Genomic DNA, 24,110 nt, shown 5'->3' on the forward strand with positions numbered 1-24,110 from the left:
TTTGAACATTGTGTAAAACATTGTTGGAATGTCCAATATTTGGTATTTTATTAGGATGGAAAGCCCATGTATTCAAATGGATCCATAATAATTGTATGAAAAATAAGTATGGCTTGAGAATCCTGCATTCCATTATTTTCTGCACTGTAAACTTATTTTTTATGGTTATATAAAAAAATGTTTTATTTTTTAACCATTAATCCATTATTCACATTTCAGTCCATTTCTACCATTAACCTTGGTGCAAAGAAAGTTGAGGTCTCGCTGGCCCTAAAAAAGTTGGGGGAGAAAAGAGCTGAGGGTGCCAAAGTTTTTTTTTTAAAGGTTGCTAAATTAATAATTAAATATGCTTGATATACTATGCCTGGTGTTCTATACTCCCTCCGTTCCTTATTATAAGAGACATTTGATACTTATGGCATGTTTCTATATATAAGAGACATTTACAAGTTGTCTCTACTTTTTTGTGTTGATTTACTATTTTACCTATATTTATTATCTCCAACTCACACACTCTCTCCCTCCCATTTCTCTTTCTTTTAATAATTTAATTGTTCTCTCTCATGCTCTCTCTCCTTATTAATGAGGGCATTTTTGGAAAAAAATTATACTTTTATACATTAATTGTTCTCAACTAGTACTCCCTCCGTTCCTTATTATAAGAGACATTTGATGCTTATGGCATGTTCATATATATAAGAAACACTTACAAGTTGTCTCTACTTTTTTGTGTTGATTTACTATTTTACCCATATTTATTATCTCCAACTCACACTCTCCCTCCTTCCCACTTCTCTTTCTTTTAATAATTTAATTGTTCTCCCTCATGCTCTCTCTCCTTATTAATGAGGGCATTTTTGGAAAAAAATGATACTTTTTGCACATTAATTGTTCTTAACTAATTTTAACTATTTTTTTTATCAACGTACTTCGGTTATTTGTCTCTTATAATAAGGAACGGAGGGAGTAATATTTATCCCAGTTTGCGAACGCTCACATAACCACCTAATAAACACTTAAAATGTCAAATTAATGATTAAGATAATAATTTTAAATAGTTATATAATATTTGTATAATATGTAAATATTATAATTTCTAATTTTATTAAAAAATTATAAAAAAGACATTGTGCAAAATCAAAAAATCAATTAAATCAAATTGAATTTAGAATTTATCGTTTAACAAAATCTTTGAAACTTACTTCTTTTTTTTAATCTTAAATGTCATTTTAACCTAAAAATTTCCCTTTTTTAACAACATTTCGCTTGTCACACACACACTTACACACACACACACTCTCTCTCTCTGCATATATATATATATATATATATATGTATTTAAAAAGAGACATGAATAGAAATTCTCCTCAGAATAAAATCCACGATGCCATGTGTAAGGGTAGAAACAGGTCAGACTGCCTATCAGAAACCTTTAGCTTGGCCTGCTAAAAAACACACAAAAGCTCAAGCTTCTTTAAGAGTCTATTTTGCCTAACAGGTCAGGCTCAGACTCTATAAAAAGCCTATAAAACCTATCAGGTCTGCTAAAAATACACACAGGCTCATGTCTATTTGAGAGTCTATTTTGCCTAATAGGCCCGGCTTTATAAAAAGCCTATAAAACTTATTAGACAGTCTGAGCTTGTTATGAATTTACAATATTATGTATTTATGTTCAATTATACTAAAAATAAATCTTACCACTACACCAATGCATTATGTATTTATGTTCAATTATGCTAAAAATAAATCTTACCACTACACCAATGCATTTTTCTTATTACTTATAATGCACGATTTATAATTTTAAACCCAATTACTTAAGTTTGCCCCCCAAAAAAAAAAAATTGTTACTCTGACCTTACTCCTTGGGTTTTGTCCTTCGGTTCAATCTGGCCGCCACTTGCGCTCTCCAATCTCCATCTCCATCTCCATCTCCATCTCCAGTCTCCACTTTGTTCTCCATTCTCCAAGTCTCGTTGGTGCCGTTCACCATCTCCAGCTCCGACCTCGCACGGTCGGACCTCACAAGCCACAGTATAACCGTCGTTCACTCTCCAGCTCCGAGCTTGCACGGTCGGCCGTTCGCACATCATCCCAATCCCCGGATCTAACCTCTCATCCTCCTCAATCCTCATTTAGCCCGTGCGCCGTCAATAGGTAAGCTTTTTGTTACAAACTAAACTTTGATAACTAGAACACTACTTTCTCTCGTCCATCGTATTCAAATAACAAAAGCGGTCGACTGCTAATATGATTTCATTATTCATGACAGAAATCGCAGAAATTTGAATTCTGAATATGATTATATATATTCATTGCAGAAATCGCTGAAATCAGAAGTCACCGCCATGAATATATATATATATATACACACAAGGTCCCATATATATTTATATTCCTATACATATATGTATATATTCATGGCAAAAGTCGCAAAAATCTGAAGTCACCGCCATGAATATATATAAAATATATATGGAGAGCATCAGATTTTATCAAAATTTTAATCATACAACGCTGTGCTGTGCTTATGTTTTACAATTTTTCATTGTTCTTCTTCTTGTTCTTTTTGGCGTGCCTCGCGTTTATAGATTCTACAATCGCCTGTGTTGTGCCAATGGATCAAGATTTTATCATAATTTTCCTATAGCAAACTAGGAACTTTAGTGTCGTGGATATTTTTGGTAACTTTTGATTTATCAGATTTCTTACTCATTTTCCTAGAGGGTGGAAGCATTTTTTTAATCATTCAACTGTTATATGCTAAATTGCTAATATATGCTTTATGATTCATTTCTAGTCTATGATTCATCGCTAATATATTATAGATTTCATTTCTTCTTTTCAAGGTGTTCAAACAAGAAGAAATTATTCAAAATTTGATGATGTGCGGCAGATAGCTATACTTTTATTTGGTCAAAATTATTGTAATTGTAGTGAAACTTGTTCCGTTGCATTTGGTATTATCTTGTTAATTAATTAGATTGTATTAGATTGTGTTTTGTATTTTGGATAATTTTGGATTGGATTATTATAATTTTGAATTTGTTTATGCATATATGGCCTGTTTTCGGCCTGTTTAAAGGTTTAGGCCTATTTTATGTGGAAGCCTATTTTTGACCTATTTGAAGGTGTAGGCCTATTAGCTTGTTTATAGTTGTTTAAAAAAATACAGGCTTTTTAACAGGCTTTAGGCCAGGCTAGGCTTTTGTACAGGTCAGGCTTAGGTTGAAAAGAAAGCCTCTACCAGGTCACACGCCAGGCTCAGGCTAGTTTTTTACAAGACAAGCCTATCCTGTTAAGGGGAAAGCGTGGCCTGGCCTGTTTCCATCCCTTGTAATCTTGAATTGTTTTTGTAATTAAAATGAAAGGCGATTTAGAGCTTAGAGATGTAACTTCTTTTTTTTTGGGATATCAAATATACCTGTCCAATGCAGTCACAAAATTTATCCTGCAAGTGATTTTTGTGATAACAATGCTAACTTCAATTTTTTATCTGGCCCTTTTCGACTCTTTTTTTTTTTTTGGGTGGCCATTAACTCCATTTATTGAACTTTTATCAATATTTGTCTTTGCATTAATTCCTTGAGGTAAAAAGAATTCAAGCAGGGTTTTTTATTTGGATCACATTTTTGGGTTCTTGGTACTGAATGAATGAGTACATATGGGTGTATATTGAAAATTGAAGATTTTTCGCAGCGGTGGTATTGTTCAATCACTGAAAGAAGCAGCCTTTAATTCAAATTACAGTGTTAATTTCATTGGTTCTCATCCAAAGGCATCTGAACATTGGTTGGTTTAAATGAAAATGATGGATCATGGTTAAAAATATTCACCATGCTTCCAAATGAATTGGACAAGACATGTATTATTAAGTATGTGTACTTGGAAGTGGGAATTTTTACCCCACCCCTTTTATCATCTTGGGATGTTGTATAGGGTATTATGCTTGTGACTTTAACAATTTTGATTAATTAGATTATAAGTAAGAGACGTGATATTTTATGGGTTATTATTTCCAGCTATTTTCTGATGCTCCATGATGATACTCTCCTCTTCCCTATGAAAATATTTGGGTAGAATGTTGATATGATGTGAGCATCTGCACTTGTATGAATTATCATATATCTCATGACTTGTGGTTTACCATATGATCTTGTTGCTTCTCAAGTATTTGTTAAAGAAAGTGGTTTTGAAATTTGACAGGGGGTGAAGCAAATACTATGTTGGAAGAGAAACTTTCCCCTGCATTTTGATTCTGAGTCGCAATCTTAATTGAACGGAAACATGAGGTTTACTGTAATTTCCAGATTACTCCCTCGTCGCCACAATTTGCCCAGCACATGTGCACTTGGGAATTCTCGTGCATTCCAACCCGATTTTGTACCCAGAGATCCAAAAGCCAAACCAAAAAAGTACAAAATCCCTCAATTTTATGATCCATATGGCCCCAGACCTCCTCCCTCGGAGAAAGTTGTTCAGCTTGCAGAGCGAATAGCGGCATTGCCTGATGAAGAACGCCGTCAAATTATGCCTACTTTGGCAGAAAGACTAAGGCTTCCGAAGTTGCAGCCAATTTCAACTGAAGGCTTGGACTTGGCTCCACAAGGTGGTGCGGCTGGACCGAAGGCTGAGGAGAAAAAAGCAGAAAAAACAGCATTTGACGTCAAGTTGGAAAAGTTTGATGCTGCTGCAAAGATCAAGGTGATTAAGGAGGTCAGAACATTTACCAACCTGGGTTTGAAAGAGGCGAAAGATCTCGTTGAAAAAGTACCTGTTGTGCTCAAACAAGGGGTGACTAAAGAAGAGGCAAATGAGATGATAGAAAAGATTAAAGCTGCTGGAGGAGTAGCAGTTATGGAGTAGGATATTTTGAAGCAAAGAAAACTAAACTAAACGCTGTAGGTTGAGGCAAATGAATTACAATTTGATATTGTTTTGAGAATTTTGCTGTAGGTCAATCTTTTTAAATGGTTCTGTGATGAACTCAAAAATTATATCAGCCGGTTACCAGTTGTATTCTTATACTCCATGATTCTCCTCCGCATGACTATTCCATGGTAGTTGTTTGATCTTGTATTAGTTAATTTTTTTTACAAGTTTTATATGCTCATTTGATCTATCATAAGTCAAAACATGAGATAAGCCCTTGAGTATCATACTTGTTTGGACTACTAAACCTCTTTATCTTTTCCCCTGTAGGGAAAACAGGAAAAATATTTTGGAGGCAGGGGTTCGTTCATGCATGTCTGATTTTTTTGGTTCCCTGTATTTTCAGCAGGCTTGAGTTGAAATATTTGATTAATGCTAATTCATGTTCATTTCTGTTCATGGCTCTTATTCATTCTATCTCCTCAAGTATATAAGCTTGTTTCGCTGTTTTCCTTTTAGATGCCTTGCTAATATTTTATGAAGATATTCTTTATCGTTGATTTGTAGGGCAATTAGAGCACACGAAGCTTAAATATCAAGTTTTGCTCTCAATTTAATTTGCTATGCCGTTAATTCTTCTTAATTAGCTGCACAGCACCTAATTCACTCGCAACAACTATAACTTTTTGTAACTCCGTCTTTATACTTTTGATTTGTTTGTAATTTAGCCTCTAATCTTTTTATATTTAATAATTTAATCCTTACCATATATAATTTATTTTGACTCATTAAATAATTATCCTACATGTTAAAAAATTACTTTAACACCATTGAAAATTGCCAATATGTCTTCCAACTCAGCTCAGGCGTGAATAGAGAATAGAATCTAACTGGATTTCTTCACCGCCCAGCCCGAAGTTAAAAAGGCAACCCATGCGGGAGAATTTATATAGTAATTATAATTAATCTTGGGTCTGGAGAATTTCTCTGGCGGGATTTGAGCTTGAGATCATTTGTGTGAGATTGTATCCCAGCCCAATAGATTTTGTGGAAGCTACAGCGATTTTCTTTGCGTCCAAGGACTTTGCCGGCAATTTTCCATACCACACTTTCATCGCATCTGATCAAATTCAAAGCAGATACAAGAACAATCATGGGGCCTGGCACAATTAGCGTGAAGAAATCCGGCAAGACATAGGTGAAAAGAATAGGTGCATTGGAGTACACCCTCTAGCCATTGGCGTCAAGGCTCACATTTGTGACAACCACTATAAAGACATAGGCTTTCCGTGGGAGTGAAAAAAAGATAAGCAATGAACTTCACTTTGTTTCAGTCACCTCTACCATTACTAAACCCCTGCTGCCATTAAAAAAAAATGATAGAAAAATTTACTACCTTACCTCATTTTCTCTTATAAAGATTTTGCCTCTTTTCCTTCAATTTTTACTCTTCTATTTGTAGGCTATTGGTAGGCACCAAATTATCATTAATTATTATTTTTATTTTATTTTATTTTATTTATAATTATGACTCTAAAAGATATTTCAAATTGGGAGCCAATCATCTTACATGAGAGATTTTTTCTATTTCTTATTTTTCAATTTGTGAATTTTTGTTTAATGACTCCACATTCTATTTTCTAAACAGGAGCCAATCAACATTTAAACTCACTTTTTACTTTATTACCATTTATTACGGGGAGATTTTTTTTTCTTTTTTATTTACTACATGGTGGACCTTTCAAGCTTCGCCTCCAAGAGAGAATCAAGACTACTTTTTCTTTAATTATTATTTATTTATTTTATTTATTATTTCTTGTGGGCCGAACAAAATGGGGGTTCACCTTGTTCATTTCCAAATAACCTATAATTATCAATAAAAAAAATTAATGCACATGACTTTATTGGTTATCTCAATTTTGAATTAGATATAATTATAAGAGTTTATTACTATTAGTAAATTACTATTAAGATTATAAAGTGCATACAGTATTCTTAAATATTTTGTGATGCATACAAAATTCTAAAATATTTTTTTTTAGATGTGTCCAGTACCTTAAATTATATTTTAGTATATTTAGCACCTTAAAATTTTTTTTTTTAGTTGCATCCATTATCCTAAATTTTTTTTAATGAATCTAGCACCTTAAATTGCTTAGTGTAAAATTATACTAAAAAATATTTTAACATCCTATACGCATATAAAAAAGTATTTTGAAGTGCCCGATGCAATACATAATACTTTAAAATACTAGATCTACCTAAAAAACACTCCATGATGCTAGATATACTTTCACCCTGCAAATTATTGAAATTAAATCCACCGACCCCCATAGATTAACATACTCAATATAAAAATTTCTATGGAGTTTATACATGAGGTCACTGAACATCATCAAATAAAAAAATAATTATAAACTTAACAAAGATCATAAATATTAGATTAATTTTTTCCATGAAATATTAGATTAAAATAAAGCTTATGTTGACAACTAATAGATGCCGTAATCTTCTCTATACAAAATCACCAAAAAAAAAAAATCAAATGGGGGAAAACAGAATAAGAATGCATAGCGCCACCTTCCTATAATACAGTAGATGCCTTAATCTTCTCCATAAAAAATCACCAAAAAAAAAAAGGGACCCCTTAATAATTATAAATCATGATTAAATATTTTTATTTCTCTTTAATGGTTAAAATTTTTGAATTGATTTATAATTTTAGTTTGAAATTGATGAATATATTTTTTAAACTTAAACTTCACTCTTTCTTTACACTTATCTTAGCCTCTTATGTATTATTTAAATTTAAGATTTAAGAAATTTTAAAAACAATAACTTTTGAACCCATGATGAATTATTTATATTTGAATTCATTAGTTGAATATTTTAGATTTATTTTCCGCTATATATTCTATATTTTTTATTAAGAAGAAAGATTTTGAAATCTTTCACAGGCATGGGCATTTTGTTTGACGCTTTTTTAATTTTGACGATTATTAACCAAAAAAAAACTGTAAAATATTCTTGAAAAATTTGATGCGATCAGAGAATATTTGATTTGTTTTAATTTGAGGGTTCCGTTAAATATGAGTAAAAGTAACTATTAAATATTACTCTTCCTATCCTTAATATATAACTTAATTGTTGAGTTGATTTTTATTCTAAATATAAGACCTATTTCTTATTTTTATCAATTTTTTCTAAATTACCCTTATAGATACTTCCTTAACCATAATCAAATAGAAGAGGGAGGGATGATATTAAAGAAGATGATTATGGTGTTTTAAGAAAAACATGTTATATTTCTTATAATTAGCTAATTTACTTAACTTTTTTAATTTAATTAAATTAATTAAATAGATTTTATATTAAGGATCGGAGGAGTAATAATTATGTAGCATTGATTTTATCATTTAGTCGTTTAACGCCATCTTCGCCTCTACCTTCTTCCCTCTCCCCCCATGTTCTATAACCCAACTTCCCTCATTTTCCCTGCATATATAATTAATGAAATTAAAAAAGGTGTGGCACATATGTGTTTGACGTGCAAAAAATTAGAATTGATATTAGAGTCAATCACGCTTTAGGGAATTTTTGAGTCAATAGTCAATATATTAATAAATAAAAAAGTGAAAATTCTGAAAATTTACAAGATGAACCTATCAGAAATTCAGAGTAAAAATTGGATACTGATTTGTCATGATAGCAAACAGCTTAATTTGATATTTGGAAACAAAAATTAAATATAATCTGATTGGCTGTGATTTAAACATGTAAACACATGGTCATGATTTGGAAAATATAAAGGGCTAAGTTCCAATTAAACATAATCAGACTAGGCCTTATTTATTTGATTTTTTTTAATTAAAAGTGAATGTTTTTGGGAAAAAAATCAAGTTATTCAAATAAAGTAAAACGATACCAACATATTGGACTTTACATCAGTTTAAACCAAACAACACCCATAGGACCAAAGTAAATGAAAGAAAAAGTAGAAAATAAACCTAAGCCGGCAAGATGCATGATTAAATAGAAGGTGAATTTTACTTTTTATTTTTGGAGAATTGCAATCTGATCCTAAGGAAGAGATTTAATTACCCTATAATCCATTAACAATTGAGAAGCATGTAATAACAATTTCCTGTGTAGGAAATGATAACTGGTTTATACTGCTCAGTTATCACTAAAACTTTTAATAATTAAATTCTTTCCTTAAGATCTCATAGTAATTCTCTCTCTATTTTTTTTTGTTTTTTTGGGGTTATGGGAGGTCAATGATAGCATCAATGTAATAATAAGGTTGTCTGAAATAAGAAATTCACCAGTATAATATAGATCAGAACAAGCACAATGGAGGTAAAGTGTCTCATAAGTTCATAAGCAAAAAGAAATATCAGCCAAACGGTCTCATAAGTTCATAAGCAAAGAGAAATATCAGCCACAGTACTCTAGACAATCCCAGGAAATCATGGCAGCAACTGAAATCAAAGAGAGAAATTCGAAAAGCAAAGAGAAAGAGAGGGACCACAACATTCTCCAACACTGGTGACCCAAATGCGTTTGGCTGCTCTCACCCTCACTCAATTTCAATGGGGCACCTTGGTTCCTGTCGTGGTGCGTCATCTGCTAGCCTTTTGGGTTATGCGATGACTGTGTACAAACAACGAAGGAGATCGGTAATTTATTAGTGTGGGAGCTTGGGCACAGTAATATGCATTTAAATCATGCTGCTGGGAATTCCCAAGTGAAGAGGAGATTAAAAAGGAAAAGAAAAGAAAAGCAAAGGAAATATTGCGTAATTAATTTTTACTGTGAATTAGCATTGACATGACTCTAAGGCATGCCATGACTGTGTACAAAAAGCGAAGGAGATCAGTGATTTATTAGTGTGGGAGCTTGGGCACAGTAATATGCATTTAAATCATGCTGATGGGAATTCCGAAATGAAGAGGAGATTAAAAAAGAATAGAAAAGAAAAGAAAAAGCAATATCGTGTAATTAATTTTTACTGTGCATTCACATTGACATGACTCTAAATATTGAGCATGAACATTGTAGATGGTGGGTGTTTCAGAGGAGTACCCTTGGGTCCGCTATTTTCTCTTGCCTGCTGGAAGGCTTTTGAGTTTTGCCTCCTGGGACCTCGTCATGGGTGTTGCCTGGTTGTTGGCCAGAACTGTGTACAAACGGCAAAGGAGGTCGGTGATTTGTTAGTGTGAGAGCTTGGGCACAGTAATATGCATCTAAATCATATTGCTGGGAATTCCGAAATGAAGAGGAGATTAAAACAGAATAGAAAAGAGGGGGGGGGGGGAAGGCAATATTGTGCAATTAATTTCTACTGTGGATTAACGTTGACATGACTCTAAATATTGAGTATGAACACTGTAGATAATGGTGTTTCAGAGGAGTGCCTTTTCTTTCGCCTTTGTCGGAGTTCTGTTTCATTGATACGAGCGCCTGAGGAGGATTGCTGTAACAAAATGGAAACCATTAACATGAGTGAAAAATTTAATCAGCAAGATGAACATTAATATTGGATTTGATCTCCCACAGCCGTCAAGGACGAACGATCTTCTTCTTCTTCCATATTTTGCTGATTGTCTAAATCTAATATGTTTAAGAGGAGTACCTTTGGGTCCGCTATCTTCTTTTGCTCGCTTTTGCTTTTTCCAGCCACAATATCGGTTTCGACTGGATGTTCGCCAGAACTGTGTACAAACAGCGAAAAAGATCGGTGATTTATTTGTGTGGGAGCTTGGGCACAGTAATATAAATTTAAATCATGCTGGTGGGAATTCCAAAATGAAGAGGAGATTAAAAAAGAAAAGAAAAGGCAATATCTTGTAATTAATTTTTACTGCGCATTAGCATTGATATGACTTTAAGGCCCTGTTTGGCAAATATATGAAATCATGATGGGTTGGGTCAAAAATTTGTCAAACAGGAGAAAAATCAACAAACTATGGTTTTAGGTTCAAAACTATGGTTTCAGAAAAAGTGAATCTATTCTGTTTGTGACTCAAATTGGAGAGTATAATTATATCTATCAAGGTAGATTACAACGGTAATATGACTTTAACACCTCTCAATTATTTTTCTATAAACATATTTAATCTTATGTTTTATAAATGTATATACACATATTAATTATCTATTAATTACATTATTTTATATACTATTAATTATATTGGTAAAAAATATATAATAACAATTTTATTCCTTCAAATTAAAATATATTATAAAATCTATCTTTTATGTAATTATCATATTCACTTATACATTTTTTAGTAATTTGTACATATAAAAAATGCTTTTGATAACAACTATGTAAATACTTAATCACTTTTTTATAAAATCTATTTTTCACAAAATTTATTCTCTCAAAATTTATTTTTCAGAAGCTATTATCTAAATTATGGTTTGGTTTCATCCAAACACCTTCTAAATATTGAGCATGAACCTTATAGATGATGGTGTTTTAGAGGAGTACCTCTTGGTTTGCCTTTGTGGGAGGCTTGTTTCTAGGATACGATGGCCCGAAAATCGCTGCAACGAAATGGAAACCATTAACACGAGTGAAATATTTAATCAGCAAAATAAACATTGATATTGGATTGGATGTGCCACCGCTCCATTCTTATATCTTACTATAGAACAACTATTGCATACGTTCTGCAACAAAATGAAAACCATTAACATGAGTGAAAAATTTAATTAGCAAAATAAACATTGATATTGAATTTGATCTCCTACGCAGCTTGGGCAGGCCAGTCCTTCTTTTAAAGAATCCTGAGGGCTTAAGGATTCCTACAACAAAATGGAAACCATTAACATGAGAGTGAAATATTTAATTAGCAAAATAAACATTGGTATTAAATTTGATCTCCTACCATCATGTCGATCCGTGCTTCTTTTAAAGAACTATCATGGCTTGAGGGTTCCTACAACAACATGGAAACCATTAACATGAGAGTGGAATATTTAATCAGCAAAATAAACATTGATATTGGATTTGATGTCCCACCACCACCTTGGTCTGTTCTTCTTTTTCTGAAAAAATACGATCGCCTGAGGATTCCTATAACAAAATGAAAACCATTAACACGAGTAAAAAATTTAATTAGAAAAACAAACATTAAAATATTAATATTGGATTTGATCTCCCACCTCCACATTGGTACGTTCTTTATGATCGCCTGAGGATTGCTGCAACAAAATCGAAACCTTTAACATGAGTGAAAAATTTAATCAGCAAAATAAACATTGATATTGAATTTGATCTCCCACCTCCACATTGGTATGTCGTTTATGATCGCCCAAGGATTGCTGCAACAAAATGGAAACCATTAACACGAGAATGAAATATTCAATCAGCAAAATGAACATTGATATTGGATTTTGATCTCCCACAGCCGTCAAGGACGAACGATCTTCTTCTTCCTCCATATTTTGCTGATTGCCTAAATCTAATATGTCTCAGAGGAGTACCTTTGGTTCCGCCATCTTCACTTGCCCGATGGAATGCTCAAAGGTTTCGACTGAATATTTGCTAGAACTGTGTACAAACAGCGAAGGAGATCAGTGATTTATTTGTGTGGGAGCGTAGGCACAGTAATGTGCATTAAAACCATGCTGCTGGGAATTCCGAAATGAAGAGGAGATTAAAAAAGAATTAAAAAAGAAAAGAAAAGGCAATATTGCGTAATTAATTTTTACTGTGTGTTAACATTAACATGACTCTAAATGTTGAGCATGAACCTTGTAGATGGTAGTGTTCTAGAGAAGCGCGCCCTTCTAAATAGCTCTTGTCTGAGGTCTGTTTCAGGGATACGATCGCTCGATGATTGCTGCAACAAAATGGAACCATTAACACAAGAGTGAAAGATTTAATCAGCAAAATGAACATTAATAATAGATTTGATCTCCCGTAGCCGTCAAGGACGAACAATCTTCTTCTTCCTCCATATTTTGCGGATTGCCTGAATCTAATATGTTTAATATGCTTTCCCCGCAACTTGTCCGGTATTTTGGGGAAGATACATCTTTATGAAAGTGATAATAAATGTTAAGTTATTTAACCTGCTCTACGCCTCTTAAATGTGCATCGTTATTTGGATTGGTGGAATCATGCTGTCCTCCTCCTCTTTGTGTTGAGCGGAAAATATAAAAGGTGACCGAGCAGAGGACTATTGCAATCGGTGTGAGCAGCCGGTTGATTTTTGGAAATTGTGAGGCAAACAATGACAGGAAAAAAGAGGAGAAGCCAGTTTCGAATCCAAGCTCAGACTTCCTCGACACGGATAAGGACATCAAGGCAAATGAACCATACGAGATAATGCTAAACACATCTGCTTTTCCACTCCCAAGCATGTCAAGGATGGTGGAGGCTAAACATGTTAGACCAAACACCAGAGAGAGCACAGGAACTTGGAATCCTTCTTCAACTTTAATTTTCCGGGTTAGCCATATGAGCATACACACAATTAATCCGACAGACAGATAAATAACGAGACCGCCCATACCCAACTTTCCAAATGACTTTTTGTAGACGTCGCCGAGAGCAAAGCAAACCAGGCCATTTATGGCTGACACACTTGCCACAAAATCCCAAATCGTGCACTTAATTACACTATCTCTCTTGTCTCCATCCATGTATCAGCAACAGCCTGAGGTTATGGAGAAAAAATATGCAGGCCAAGCTCAGCTAAAACATAACAGAGAATCTAATATGGGAAAAAGATCAAATGTTTTTTATTCCACACGAAATGCAAGAACAGGGTGTAGCCAAGGTTGTACTAGGAGTTCTGCTACTGGCCAAAGAAAAAAAGGATCAAAGAAACGTACTGACCTCAACAAAATGCTCCCTTCCACAGTTCCCAGAATCGTGGCGACCACAAAAGGATCGTAACTCGTGATTAAGGTCTTCACAATTGGGATTGACGTGGAGAGGAACAGAGGAAGGAGGTAAAGGTCAACTTGTTGACTCTGAAAGCAGAAGGCCCAAAGTAGGGAATGTTAGGTGACATAAACGCATGTGAGGAATACTGACACAACATAAAATAAATTTCCGGTGACAAACTTTTACTGGGTGCTGCACAGTGACTCGGAGCACGCAAGAATTTCTCAAAAAGTAGTCCGTGGTCCCGCTTGACGCAGACATAGCCTGATCATTAATCAATAATAATTAACTTGATGCAACCGAAAGCAATGCAAGTGGGGGACTATATTACAAAACTGCATTGGCCAAAAGTTTTATACACAGTTGTCCAATTAACTGTATCATCTTTCAAAATTTCCTCATCTATAATATTCTTTCAGTCCTAAACATAAGATCTATTTTGTAGTGTAATTTAACTACAAAATGAGTTTTATATTTAGAACCGGAGAGAGTATTAATTTAATAATCTAACACCGAAAACAGGACATCAGAAAAAATAAAGCCAGGCATTCAAAACAGAGTTTATTGCAAAGTAATTAATATCCAAAGTATCAGACCCATGTCAAACTTACAATGCAAAATATTTAAAGTTCAAACTTGTCACAAAACAACCAAAAGAAATTACATATCCAACAAACCATACAGCTAACAGGGGGAAAAAAAAGATTCCACCCTTCGGTTCAACCTTCAACTAATTATGAAAACTTTCCACTGGACGCATCTCAGTCCCTCATCTTCACCTTCAAATGAAGAACCAGAAACTCACTCAAACTTTGTAATTTAGGAAGGAGGGCAAGCTGGCTCTCCAGTCACGGAAAGCTTCTTCATGTAACTGCTCACAAATTTACCATTACAGAATGTTCACAAACCCTATTATTTAGAGTCAAAATAAGGGGCGTTGTTTTAACTTGAATTTCAAAATCTCATTCTCGTGTTCTTTTCTTTGCAGGCATTATAAAGCTTATCTCTCTTTTTTGGTATTTATTAATCTCCACCTTGTCTTGTTCAGTCATTTTTCCCATGTGAAGCCGCTCAAGGGAGATTAAATAAAGAATGGGAGCTATAATAGCAACGTGGGCCCCAGTGAAATGAATTAAAGACAAGATCACACGCCCCAGATTTCTTTTCTTTTGTTTTTCGGCCTCATCCATATTCCGAACAAGGGAAAATGACACGCATATGTATGCATGGGCCCTGTGAATATAACACACACATACGTATGTATGGATTTAAAAGGGAAAATGACACTAAGGTTTTAAGGAATACAAAGTACTGTAAAAATGTCTCATGGAACTTACTAATCAAAAGTTCCAAAATGATTTAAATAAAACTTAGTGAAGCACTAAAAAAAAAAAAATGATTAGTGACAGAATTTAATAACGGAATTTTTATTTAACGATGAATTAGCGACAGAATTTGTTTTGTCACTAATTCTTTTGTCACTTATTACTGGTGCTAATTTTTGTCACAAATTTTATAATGTTTTATTCTTTTAAAAAAAATTTTAATATAATTTTAATTTTCAGTGACACTAATTTTGAATTTTAAATCATAAATTATTTTTCGTAAATATTCTTAAAATTTTTTTAATTAACATTGATAAGATATATAATTTAGTTATATATGTATTATATTACATTATATTATATTATCTATATGTGTTTTATATATTTAATGAAAACCATTTATAATTACAAATAAAATCTTGTTATTCATAAAATAGCTACCATAAGAAAATCTAATAAATTATTCTATATAAAAAATTAAATGATTTGAATAGATAATGATAAACAACATTCTTTTACTTAAATATGTATCTTATATAATTTATTTTCTTAAAATTTTTTATTTGTTTGTGCATTGAAGACCAAAATCAATTTGTATCATAGGTATTAATTATATCATGATTAAATTTTATTGTTTAATGATTGAAATTCAAAATTCACTTTAATATTAGTTTGATTTATAATCATAAATTGAGGTGTTCATATAAATTTATTTTTTAGTTTTAGATTTTTATTATATATTACGTCTTTCAATATATTGTATGAATGATAAAATTATTTTTTCTTATATTAGTTTGTACAAGAAAGTTATTAATATTTTCATTATATTTTTTAGTTATTATTAATAATCAAGAGAAATTAATTTTAATAAAATATAAACAAGTTTTCTAAAAAATTGCTTTCCTATTCTCAGTATGTATCTAATGATGATATGAATGATGATGATACCTTTACTAACACCAACTCCACAAATATATCAATTTATTTTACAATTAAAAATACATTTAAATCATTATATCCTTAATTACATAAATTGTTGTAAAATTATAATATAAAATAATGAAATTTCAAATTAGTAATGGATTAGCGATAGAGTTGCAACATAATAGAATTAGCGACGGAATTAGTTACGAAAACTTCTGTAACAAACAATTTAGCGATAGAATTTTTCTGTCACTGATTCCATCGCTAAATATTTACTTACAAATGTCTCGACAGATTAGCGACGGATAGAAATTTCACTGCTAATCCATCGCTAATATTAGCAGCGGAAAAATTCCGTCACTAATTTATCAAAAAATTCGCAAGTAAATTTGTTCCCAGATATTCAGTCTTACAACTTTATGAGATAGCATTTGAAATTGCTGTTGGTTCTGCTCCCTCATCTTCAGCTACTTATCAGAGCATGAATGTTCCTAAGAGGCACTTGCAAGAATTATTTGATATCAAAGGACTGATTTTGATGGTACACAAATATTTTGCTAAAGATAAGCTTCATGCATATTTTGAACGAATACCTAGGGAGCCAAGTGCAGAAAGTAAACAGGTAATAGAAACTATTGATCCAGACATCATTGTATTCACCTTTATAATTCTTGGAGACTTGTTTCCTGTTGCTTCATTGCATTTGATGAAGGAAGTTGGGGTTACCAGGAAAAACTATGCACCAGATTTTCACAACACTTCTTACATCCTATTTTGGAATTGCTAAAGTTTTTTATTCTTCTCAAGTTATGTTGTTATTTTCTGGGAATCATTTAGAGACCTTGAAGGCAGCAATTTAGTTATGCCTTTAGTTGTTCATGGCACTCAATCGTTTAGAGACCGCGAAGGCCACAATTTAGTTATACTTTTTTTGTTTTGGTGAAATTTTAGTTATACTTTTTATAGCACCTTAAACATATAATCCATATACGTAAGAAAATATTTCATAAATAGCCCTAAGTGTTTCTGATATCCAAATTATTTAAAAAAAAAAAAAGGTATTCAGCTCCAAACATAAATAACATCTCATAGTTCCAAAATAAATCTTTTTGAATAACTTAGTAAAATAAAATGCGAAAGTCTTATTGGCTTATTCCATTGCTGTCTTTCCTTGATTTGTACTAAATCCATCACATAAAAATATTAATGGAAAGGATAAGATCCAACGTCTTAGTCACAACTGAAATCTCTAACATATACAAACAAAATACACATATTTTATCAAAACTATATGTATATATTTATACACATCAAGTGTTTAAATTGTACCAAAATTTTATCATTAAATCAACAATAGAGCCAATCAATATTCATTTACAATATGCGTTTGACAACATTAAATGCATTATGCAACCACCTTTATATCACTATCCATTCTTATTTCGCTGATTGGAATCATAGGCTAACATATAGTTTAACAAAAACTTATCTGTTGAATTGGATTGTTTCAAGCTCATTAGTACTCGAGATATACCTGACTAAAGATATAGAGTTCAAGTCTGGACTATGGCTCCCGTCCTTAAAAGGAAAAAAAAAAAAAAGGGAGGTGTCACATGTTTCACAACTTCAATGGAATTTCGACTAAAGAAAAATATGAAAGAAGTGAGCTCTAACAAGTGTCATCCATCATGTATCGAGTGATGACATACTACATGTTAATTAAATCATACCAATCTCTTTCTTATCTCAACCCATCATAGAATGTATATGTCATGATAAATAATGTTATAACAAAATATATTAACAAATATACCATTATTCTTAATAAAAAATAATGAAAATCAACAGTGCAATTCAATATAATTCAATAATCATAACTATCGAGATATTTAATTATTGCAAATAGTATTTAATAGCATAAGTCATGGATGAAATAGAAATGTATATAAATTAAAGTTCTGTTTGTTTGAAAACTCAATATTTATCATACATAAACATATCTATACACACACATTTTATACTAAAATAATTATTTTATTAGAAAACTAACAACAATAACATTTGCAAATAATTAATATGCATATACAACCATTTCTAAGTTACCTATTATTTCTTAGATTACAGGTAATTATACAAAGTTACCCCAAAGCTTTCAAATGTGAGAGAGTCTAGAAAATCACACATAAATATCTATCAATATATAAATATATAACTTAAAAATATTCTATAGCCACTCTAAAATCGTACAACTACCCTATTCTTTTTCTCAACTCTATAAATGTTAAAACATGAGCCAGAAATATTAAGAATAGCGTTAGATCTAGGAACTTGTGCTTGCTGTTGTCAAATTTGGGTGCTTGTACTATCAGATGATGACGGAGCCACAGAGCAGCGGAGGGCAGAAGTGAAGGCAACCGAGAGCGGATGCTTCGGAGACAAAAGTGGACCTTATCCCTGTATAATATTACTTCTGATTCTAATGACAAAAGTTAGTTAATTAATTTAAAAAATTAAGAAAATAAGTTAAGTTAGTTATCTGTAATAAATAGGTATTGGCTTTCCTAAAATATCCTTACTAATCAAATGTATTGGCTAAAATTATTATTATTAGAAGAATTATTTTATTACAAAAACAAAGCTCATTACTGACAAAATTAGCGATGGAAAATTATTCCGTCGATAAAAATTCTGTCGCTATAGTTAGCAACAGATTAATGACAGAGTTTCTGTCCGTTGCTAAATTTCATCGCTAATCCATTGAAAAATCTATCAGTAAATATTTAGCGACGGAATTACCAGTGAAATTTTTTCCGTTAGAAATTTTTATTGCTAATTCCGTTGCTAAATTGTTTGTCACAGAAGTTTTTATCACTAATCTTGTCGCTAATTCTATTTCGTTGCAATTCCGTCACTAATTTTAAATTTCATTAATTTAGATTATAATCTTACAACAATCTATATAATAACATAATTAAAAATATAATGATTTAAATATATTTTTAATTGTAAAATAAATTGATATATTTGTGCTGTTAATGAAAGTATAATCATCATTCATGTTATCATTAGATACATACTGAGAATAGGAAGATAATTTCTTAGAAAAATTATTTGTATTTCGTTAAAATCAATTCCTCTTGATTATTAATAATAATTAAAAAAATATAATAAAAATATTAATAACTTTTTTATACAAATTGATATAAGAAAGAAATAATTTTATCATATGTACAATATATTGAAAGATATAATATATGGTAGAAATTCAAAACCAAAAAATGAATTTATATAAACACAATCTAATATTAAAGTGAATTTTGAATTTCAATCATTAAACAATAAAGTTTAATCATGATATAATTAATAACCATGATATAGATTGATTTTGGTCTTCAATGTAAAAAAAAAAAAAAGCATATATAAAGAATTTTAAAAAAATAAATTACATAGGATACATACACAAGTAGGAGAATAGTGTTTATCATAATCTATTCAAATCATTCAATTTTTTATATAGAATAATTTATTAGATTTTATTATAGTAGTTATTTTTTGAATAACAAGATTTTTTTTTACTAATTATAAATGGTTTTCATTAAATATATAAAACACATATAGATAATATAATATAATGTAATATAATACATATATAATTAAATTGCATATCTTATCAATATTAATTGAAAATAAATTTAAAAAATTATTTATACAAAAATTATTTATGATTTAAAATTCAAAATTAGTGTCATTGGAAATTAAAATTATATTAAAAATAAAACATCATAAAAGAAATAGTAAAATAAATATTTAAAAATTATTTTGCCATTAAAATAGTTATGATTAAAATTATGATATAGTTTATTTTTAGTTTTTAATAATATATATGTATATATAATTGTTTGTGTAAAAGAATATTATATATATTTATTTAATGTTGCATAGTAAGTCAACAAGTTCATTGCAACCTAACTGGTAAAGCCGCACAGGCGCACAGACGAGGTCCCAAGTTTGAGCCATGGAAAAGTCATTTTGATGATGAATTATGTGGTGATGACATGTGGCGTCATAAGGTGACATGTGAGATTGCAGCATACATGACAGGCATAGGTGAGGTGGTAGGGACATGTGGCAGTGGTCATCGGCGATGATGTGGTGACTAGTTGAGGTGCCACGTGACATTTAAAAATTTTTTTTAAAAAATCGGGTTAGAAATTTTGTCGCTAATTATTGACGGAAATTTTTCGTCGCTAATTCGATTTCGTTGCTAAATTCCGTCGATAATCCTATGTTTTTTTGTAATGCTTTGGGAAAAAATATATAAATATGAGAGATAAAATAGATTAGGATCTTATTGTTAGGACCAAAATAAAAGACGAGGTCTTATATTATTTTCTAAATTATATTTACAAAAATTCAGTAATCTCTGCACAATATATAAATAATATCCATTTTTTTTTGTTTGAGTATGATATGTAATCATTTTCTGATAACCCTCTGTCGAATCACGGTACAGGTGCGTCGCTTCGTTTGAATTTTCAATTGGATTTTAGTGCTTATGTGATTTTTCATCTGGTTAGATTCTTTTATTATAGTTTTCCTGAAGATATGAAATTTACCAGGTGGATGAGTGATGGAGGCTTCCAGATGGGATGCTTAGTTGCTAACAGGGGTTCTTAAATCTTCCCGGTGGGATGCTTCATTTATAGTTCCCAGGGAAATAATTTTCCTTTTCTAAAAGATCCATATTTTGAAGTGATGAGTTAACAATCTAAACGCGATCTTGGATTGTTAGGCAGGAAAAGTCATGGCTTGATTTTGTCCGAGGCGTGATTTTGATGGCGTAGCAGAAGTTACCGCATTCTTCATGCTATGTTTGTTAGCTGAATGAACTTTTACCGGTTGATTTTATCATATGATACATTTTAGTCTAATATCATTTGTCTCTTGCTCATAGCATTTTTGGACGATTGTGAAAGCCTTATTATATACTACCTCTGGTCCTTAATATAAAAGCTCGTTTAACTTTTATTTTGGTCCTAAAATCCACTTTGTGTTTCATATTTATTCGTTTTTTTCGAAGTAGTTATTGTAATAATAGTAGTTCTAGCCAATATACTTGATTAGTAATTTTATTTTAGAAAAAACAACATCTACTTATTACAACTAACTTAACTGGTTTTTTTAGTCTACTCAAATTAGTCAACTAGTTTTTATATTAAGGACCAGAGGTGGTATTTTCAAGTTCTTTCTGACCAAGAGTTTACTGATTAATGGAAGCTCTGCAATCAACTATCCCTTGGATTATTATTTTTCTGAATTGATGCATTATGTTTGCACTATATGTCTTATGTTCTTTTCAGAGTCTTTTGATTAAAGGCATATATATTGCTTTCATGGTTGAACGTGAATTATTTGGTTTGTTTTTAGACATCTTGGGTAATGGCATCTTCAGAGCAGTTAACCCCAGCTCAAAATCATCATGCAGCTCATATCCCATGTGTATTCTCCTGATGCTGCAGAATGCAGCGTATCTGAATATAGAAGGAAAATCAACTTGATATGCTACCTTTGGTCTTTAATATAAGAGCTAGTTGACTAATTTGAATGAATTAAGAAAACTAGTTAAGTTAGTTATTTGTAATAAATAAGTATTGTTTTTCCTAAAATATCCTTGCTAATCAATTGTATTGGTTAGAATTATCATTATTATAAAGACTACCTGAAAAAATTGAATAATTATGAGAGAAAAAGTGAATTAAGATTTTATATTTTGGACTAAAATAAAAATCAAATGAGATCTTATATTAAAGACCGGAGGTAGCATTACTCAAGTTGCGAAGCTAACTTGAGTCATATTTTTGTTGGTGTATGTATGATCAAGGAGCTTTATCATACGATAAATACAGAGGCGGCTAGAAAAATGACGCTTGCTCAATGAAGATTTCTTGCTCTTACAACTTGAAACTTTTTATATTTGTTTTCTTGAATTGAAATATGAAATGTTGAGGGGGGTTTTCCTTCGTGTTTCACTGGACTGCATGCAATTATATTTATTTTTCAACATATTTACTAAATATAGATGCTAGGAAAAAGTTTTCTTTAGCAATGAAAAAAGGAATATTTTTATTTTGTTACTTAAATTTCGAGAGGAAAAAAAACTAGTGAGATTGAAGTAAATATTGGTGAAGGTGGGAAGAGAATGAACAGTAGTAGTTGCTGGGCAAGGACACGTGGTTTTATAGGATATGTTAGTGATGATTGAGGAAGAAGTTGCTTTCTTCGTAAACTACCAATGATATAACTCGCTTTATACCTCATATAATGTATATATCTATTCGGAAAAAGAGTACAAATAGCTCTAGCAACATGAAAGTTTTCCATCTAATTCATTATATAATGATCTTAATGACGCGTTTTGGGTTAATTAAAGGTGAAAATGAAATTGAAGATAGGGATGCGTGTGAAGTGAACTCTAGCAACTCAAGTTTTCCATCTAAATCATAATGTTAATGATGCATAGGGTTGATTAAATTATGTGAACATGAAATTGAAGATAAAAATGAGTTTGGAATCAAAATAAGACATTCACAAGGGTCCGCTCCAAGTTAAAGATACATGTGAATGGAGCAATTATTAGATCAGTCTATTGGTCGTCCTGTGTCATTCTATATTGCCTTGAATGTGATGCAGATTGGAGGAATCTTTGACGGCTTGGGTGACCAGATTTTTTTTTCCTAGTAAAAAAGTATTTGGGTGAAAACCAAACCATAATTTTAAAAGTATTTTTATGATATATATAAACTAAATATGTGAAGAAGTTTGTCTCATTTTACGGAATAGTGTTTTTGAAAAGCACTTTTTCATATTACCAAATACCTCTAAATTAGTTATTTCAATGTGCCCATCGATTCAATTTTCTGTAGTGGTGTAGTGGTATTGATTGTTGATTTTTTGGGTTATGGGAATAGAGATTAATTTTGTTGCCAGGACACTAAGAAATTGTTTCGAATGGTAATTGAAGCATTTATGGATAATTTTTCAGTAAAAGGAGTTCCGGTTATGTGAATTTATATCCGACGCACAATAGACATAACTTCAGTTAATTTTCACAATAAACATAAAGATATTTGAGTAGATTTCACTACCCGCCTAACATCAAATGCCAAAAATTCTTTTATATATATAAAAGAATATCACATCACAAATTAACTTTTAAATTTTGTGACGAAGTTATATGAGAAAGCCGAATGATGATGGACTTTAGACTCCTCTGAGTTATGGAATCACCGCAAATTATTGGATGACCCATGCCTAACTCTCCACTAGAAGAACAAAGTTGAATCAAGAATTTCTTACAGTGGTTGTGGAAAATTGGAGAAGTACGCATTGAAATTCCAGAAATTCAGTTGGTTGAGCAAATAAAATAACCTCCATTGAAATTCCAGAAAATTTAGTTATAAAGGATAGTATAGACCCCTCTAAGCCGTTGTGAACTCCACATATCCAAATGACATATCCCTTATTATAAACTTCAAATAACTAATTTACAAATAACGAATATTAGTTAAAATTAGTTTAAAATAATAAATAGGTTAAAAATATACTTACGTTTCCAAATATATCTTTATAATAGATGAGAAAAAGGACGAAAGAGAATATATGGGTAAATGTTACAAGAGATTATGACAAAAAAGAGAGAATAAATAATTAACAGCAAAGTTTAAAAAAATACATTAAATATTAAAATAAACCCAAATTGAAGCTTATAGAATGGACTACATCTCTTCCTAAATTAGAAGCTTATAAATAAGATTGGAGGGAGTATTATTTAATAGAATCAGTCAATTGAATATTCAAATACTATCTTCTTTAGACTTGAAATGTCTCTAGATTTCACAATCTCTTCTCACTTATTCATCTAATCATTTTATTCATTAGTATGATAAATTCATTACTTCCAGAACTTACATCTAACTTAAAAGACAATCGAGAATGCATCACCTCCTGCATCGCACGGGTACGGCGTCTAGTTATAGCCAAAATAAAAGTAATTAAATAATCTTAAGGTTCTGACTTGTAAA

General features: G+C 31.4%; 2 protein-coding genes and 1 long non-coding RNA gene across 3 annotated transcripts; 1 reads left to right on the forward strand and 2 right to left on the reverse strand.

The window, feature by feature from the left end:
* Nucleotides 1-1,917: 1,917 nt before the first annotated feature.
* LOC114737492 (50S ribosomal protein L7/L12-like) lies at nucleotides 1,918-5,035 on the forward strand. Its single transcript, XM_028925427.1, has 2 exons — nucleotides 1,918-2,160; nucleotides 4,210-5,035. The coding sequence occupies exon 2, from the start codon at nucleotides 4,291-4,293 to the stop codon at nucleotides 4,867-4,869; it is 579 nt and encodes a 192-aa protein (XP_028781260.1). The 5' UTR covers nucleotides 1,918-2,160; nucleotides 4,210-4,290; the 3' UTR covers nucleotides 4,870-5,035.
* A 4,147-nt stretch (nucleotides 5,036-9,182) lies between these two features.
* Nucleotides 9,183-10,050, reverse strand: LOC114737523 (uncharacterized). The gene is made up of 2 exons (XR_003739440.1): nucleotides 9,961-10,050; nucleotides 9,183-9,528 (listed from the first exon to the last, which is right to left on the reverse strand). It is a non-coding gene; the product is annotated as an uncharacterized LOC114737523 (long non-coding RNA).
* A 1,703-nt stretch (nucleotides 10,051-11,753) lies between these two features.
* On the reverse strand, nucleotides 11,754-13,533 carry LOC114737527 (uncharacterized). Its single transcript, XM_028925477.1, has 7 exons — nucleotides 12,961-13,533; nucleotides 12,640-12,728; nucleotides 12,370-12,436; nucleotides 12,169-12,207; nucleotides 12,049-12,087; nucleotides 11,912-11,959; nucleotides 11,754-11,822 (listed from the first exon to the last, which is right to left on the reverse strand). Exons 1-7 carry the CDS (start codon nucleotides 13,531-13,533, stop codon nucleotides 11,754-11,756), a joined length of 924 nt encoding a protein of 307 aa, XP_028781310.1.
* Nucleotides 13,534-24,110: the final 10,577 nt, after the last annotated feature.

The sequence above is a fragment of the Neltuma alba genome, unplaced genomic scaffold, assembly GCF_004799145.2.
Source record: "Neltuma alba isolate B1F8T4 unplaced genomic scaffold, ASM479914v2 tig00002777_pilon, whole genome shotgun sequence".
NCBI lineage: Eukaryota > Viridiplantae > Streptophyta > Magnoliopsida > Fabales > Fabaceae > Neltuma > Neltuma alba.

Coding starts and splice junctions, on each gene's coding strand:
- LOC114737492 (XM_028925427.1), top strand. CDS start 4,291: ATGAGGTTTACTGTAATTTCCAGATTACTCCCTCGTCGCCACAATTTG.
- LOC114737527 (XM_028925477.1), bottom strand. CDS start 13,533: ATGGATGGAGACAAGAGAGATAGTGTAATTAAGTGCACGATTTGGGAT. Junction 12,437..12,639: donor AGAACACTACCATCTACAAG/GTTCATGCTCAA, acceptor GTTTGTACACAG/TTCTAGCAAATATTCAGTCG. Junction 12,088..12,168: donor AACGACATACCAATGTGGAG/GTGGGAGATCAA, acceptor ATTTTGTTGCAG/CAATCCTCAGGCGATCATAA.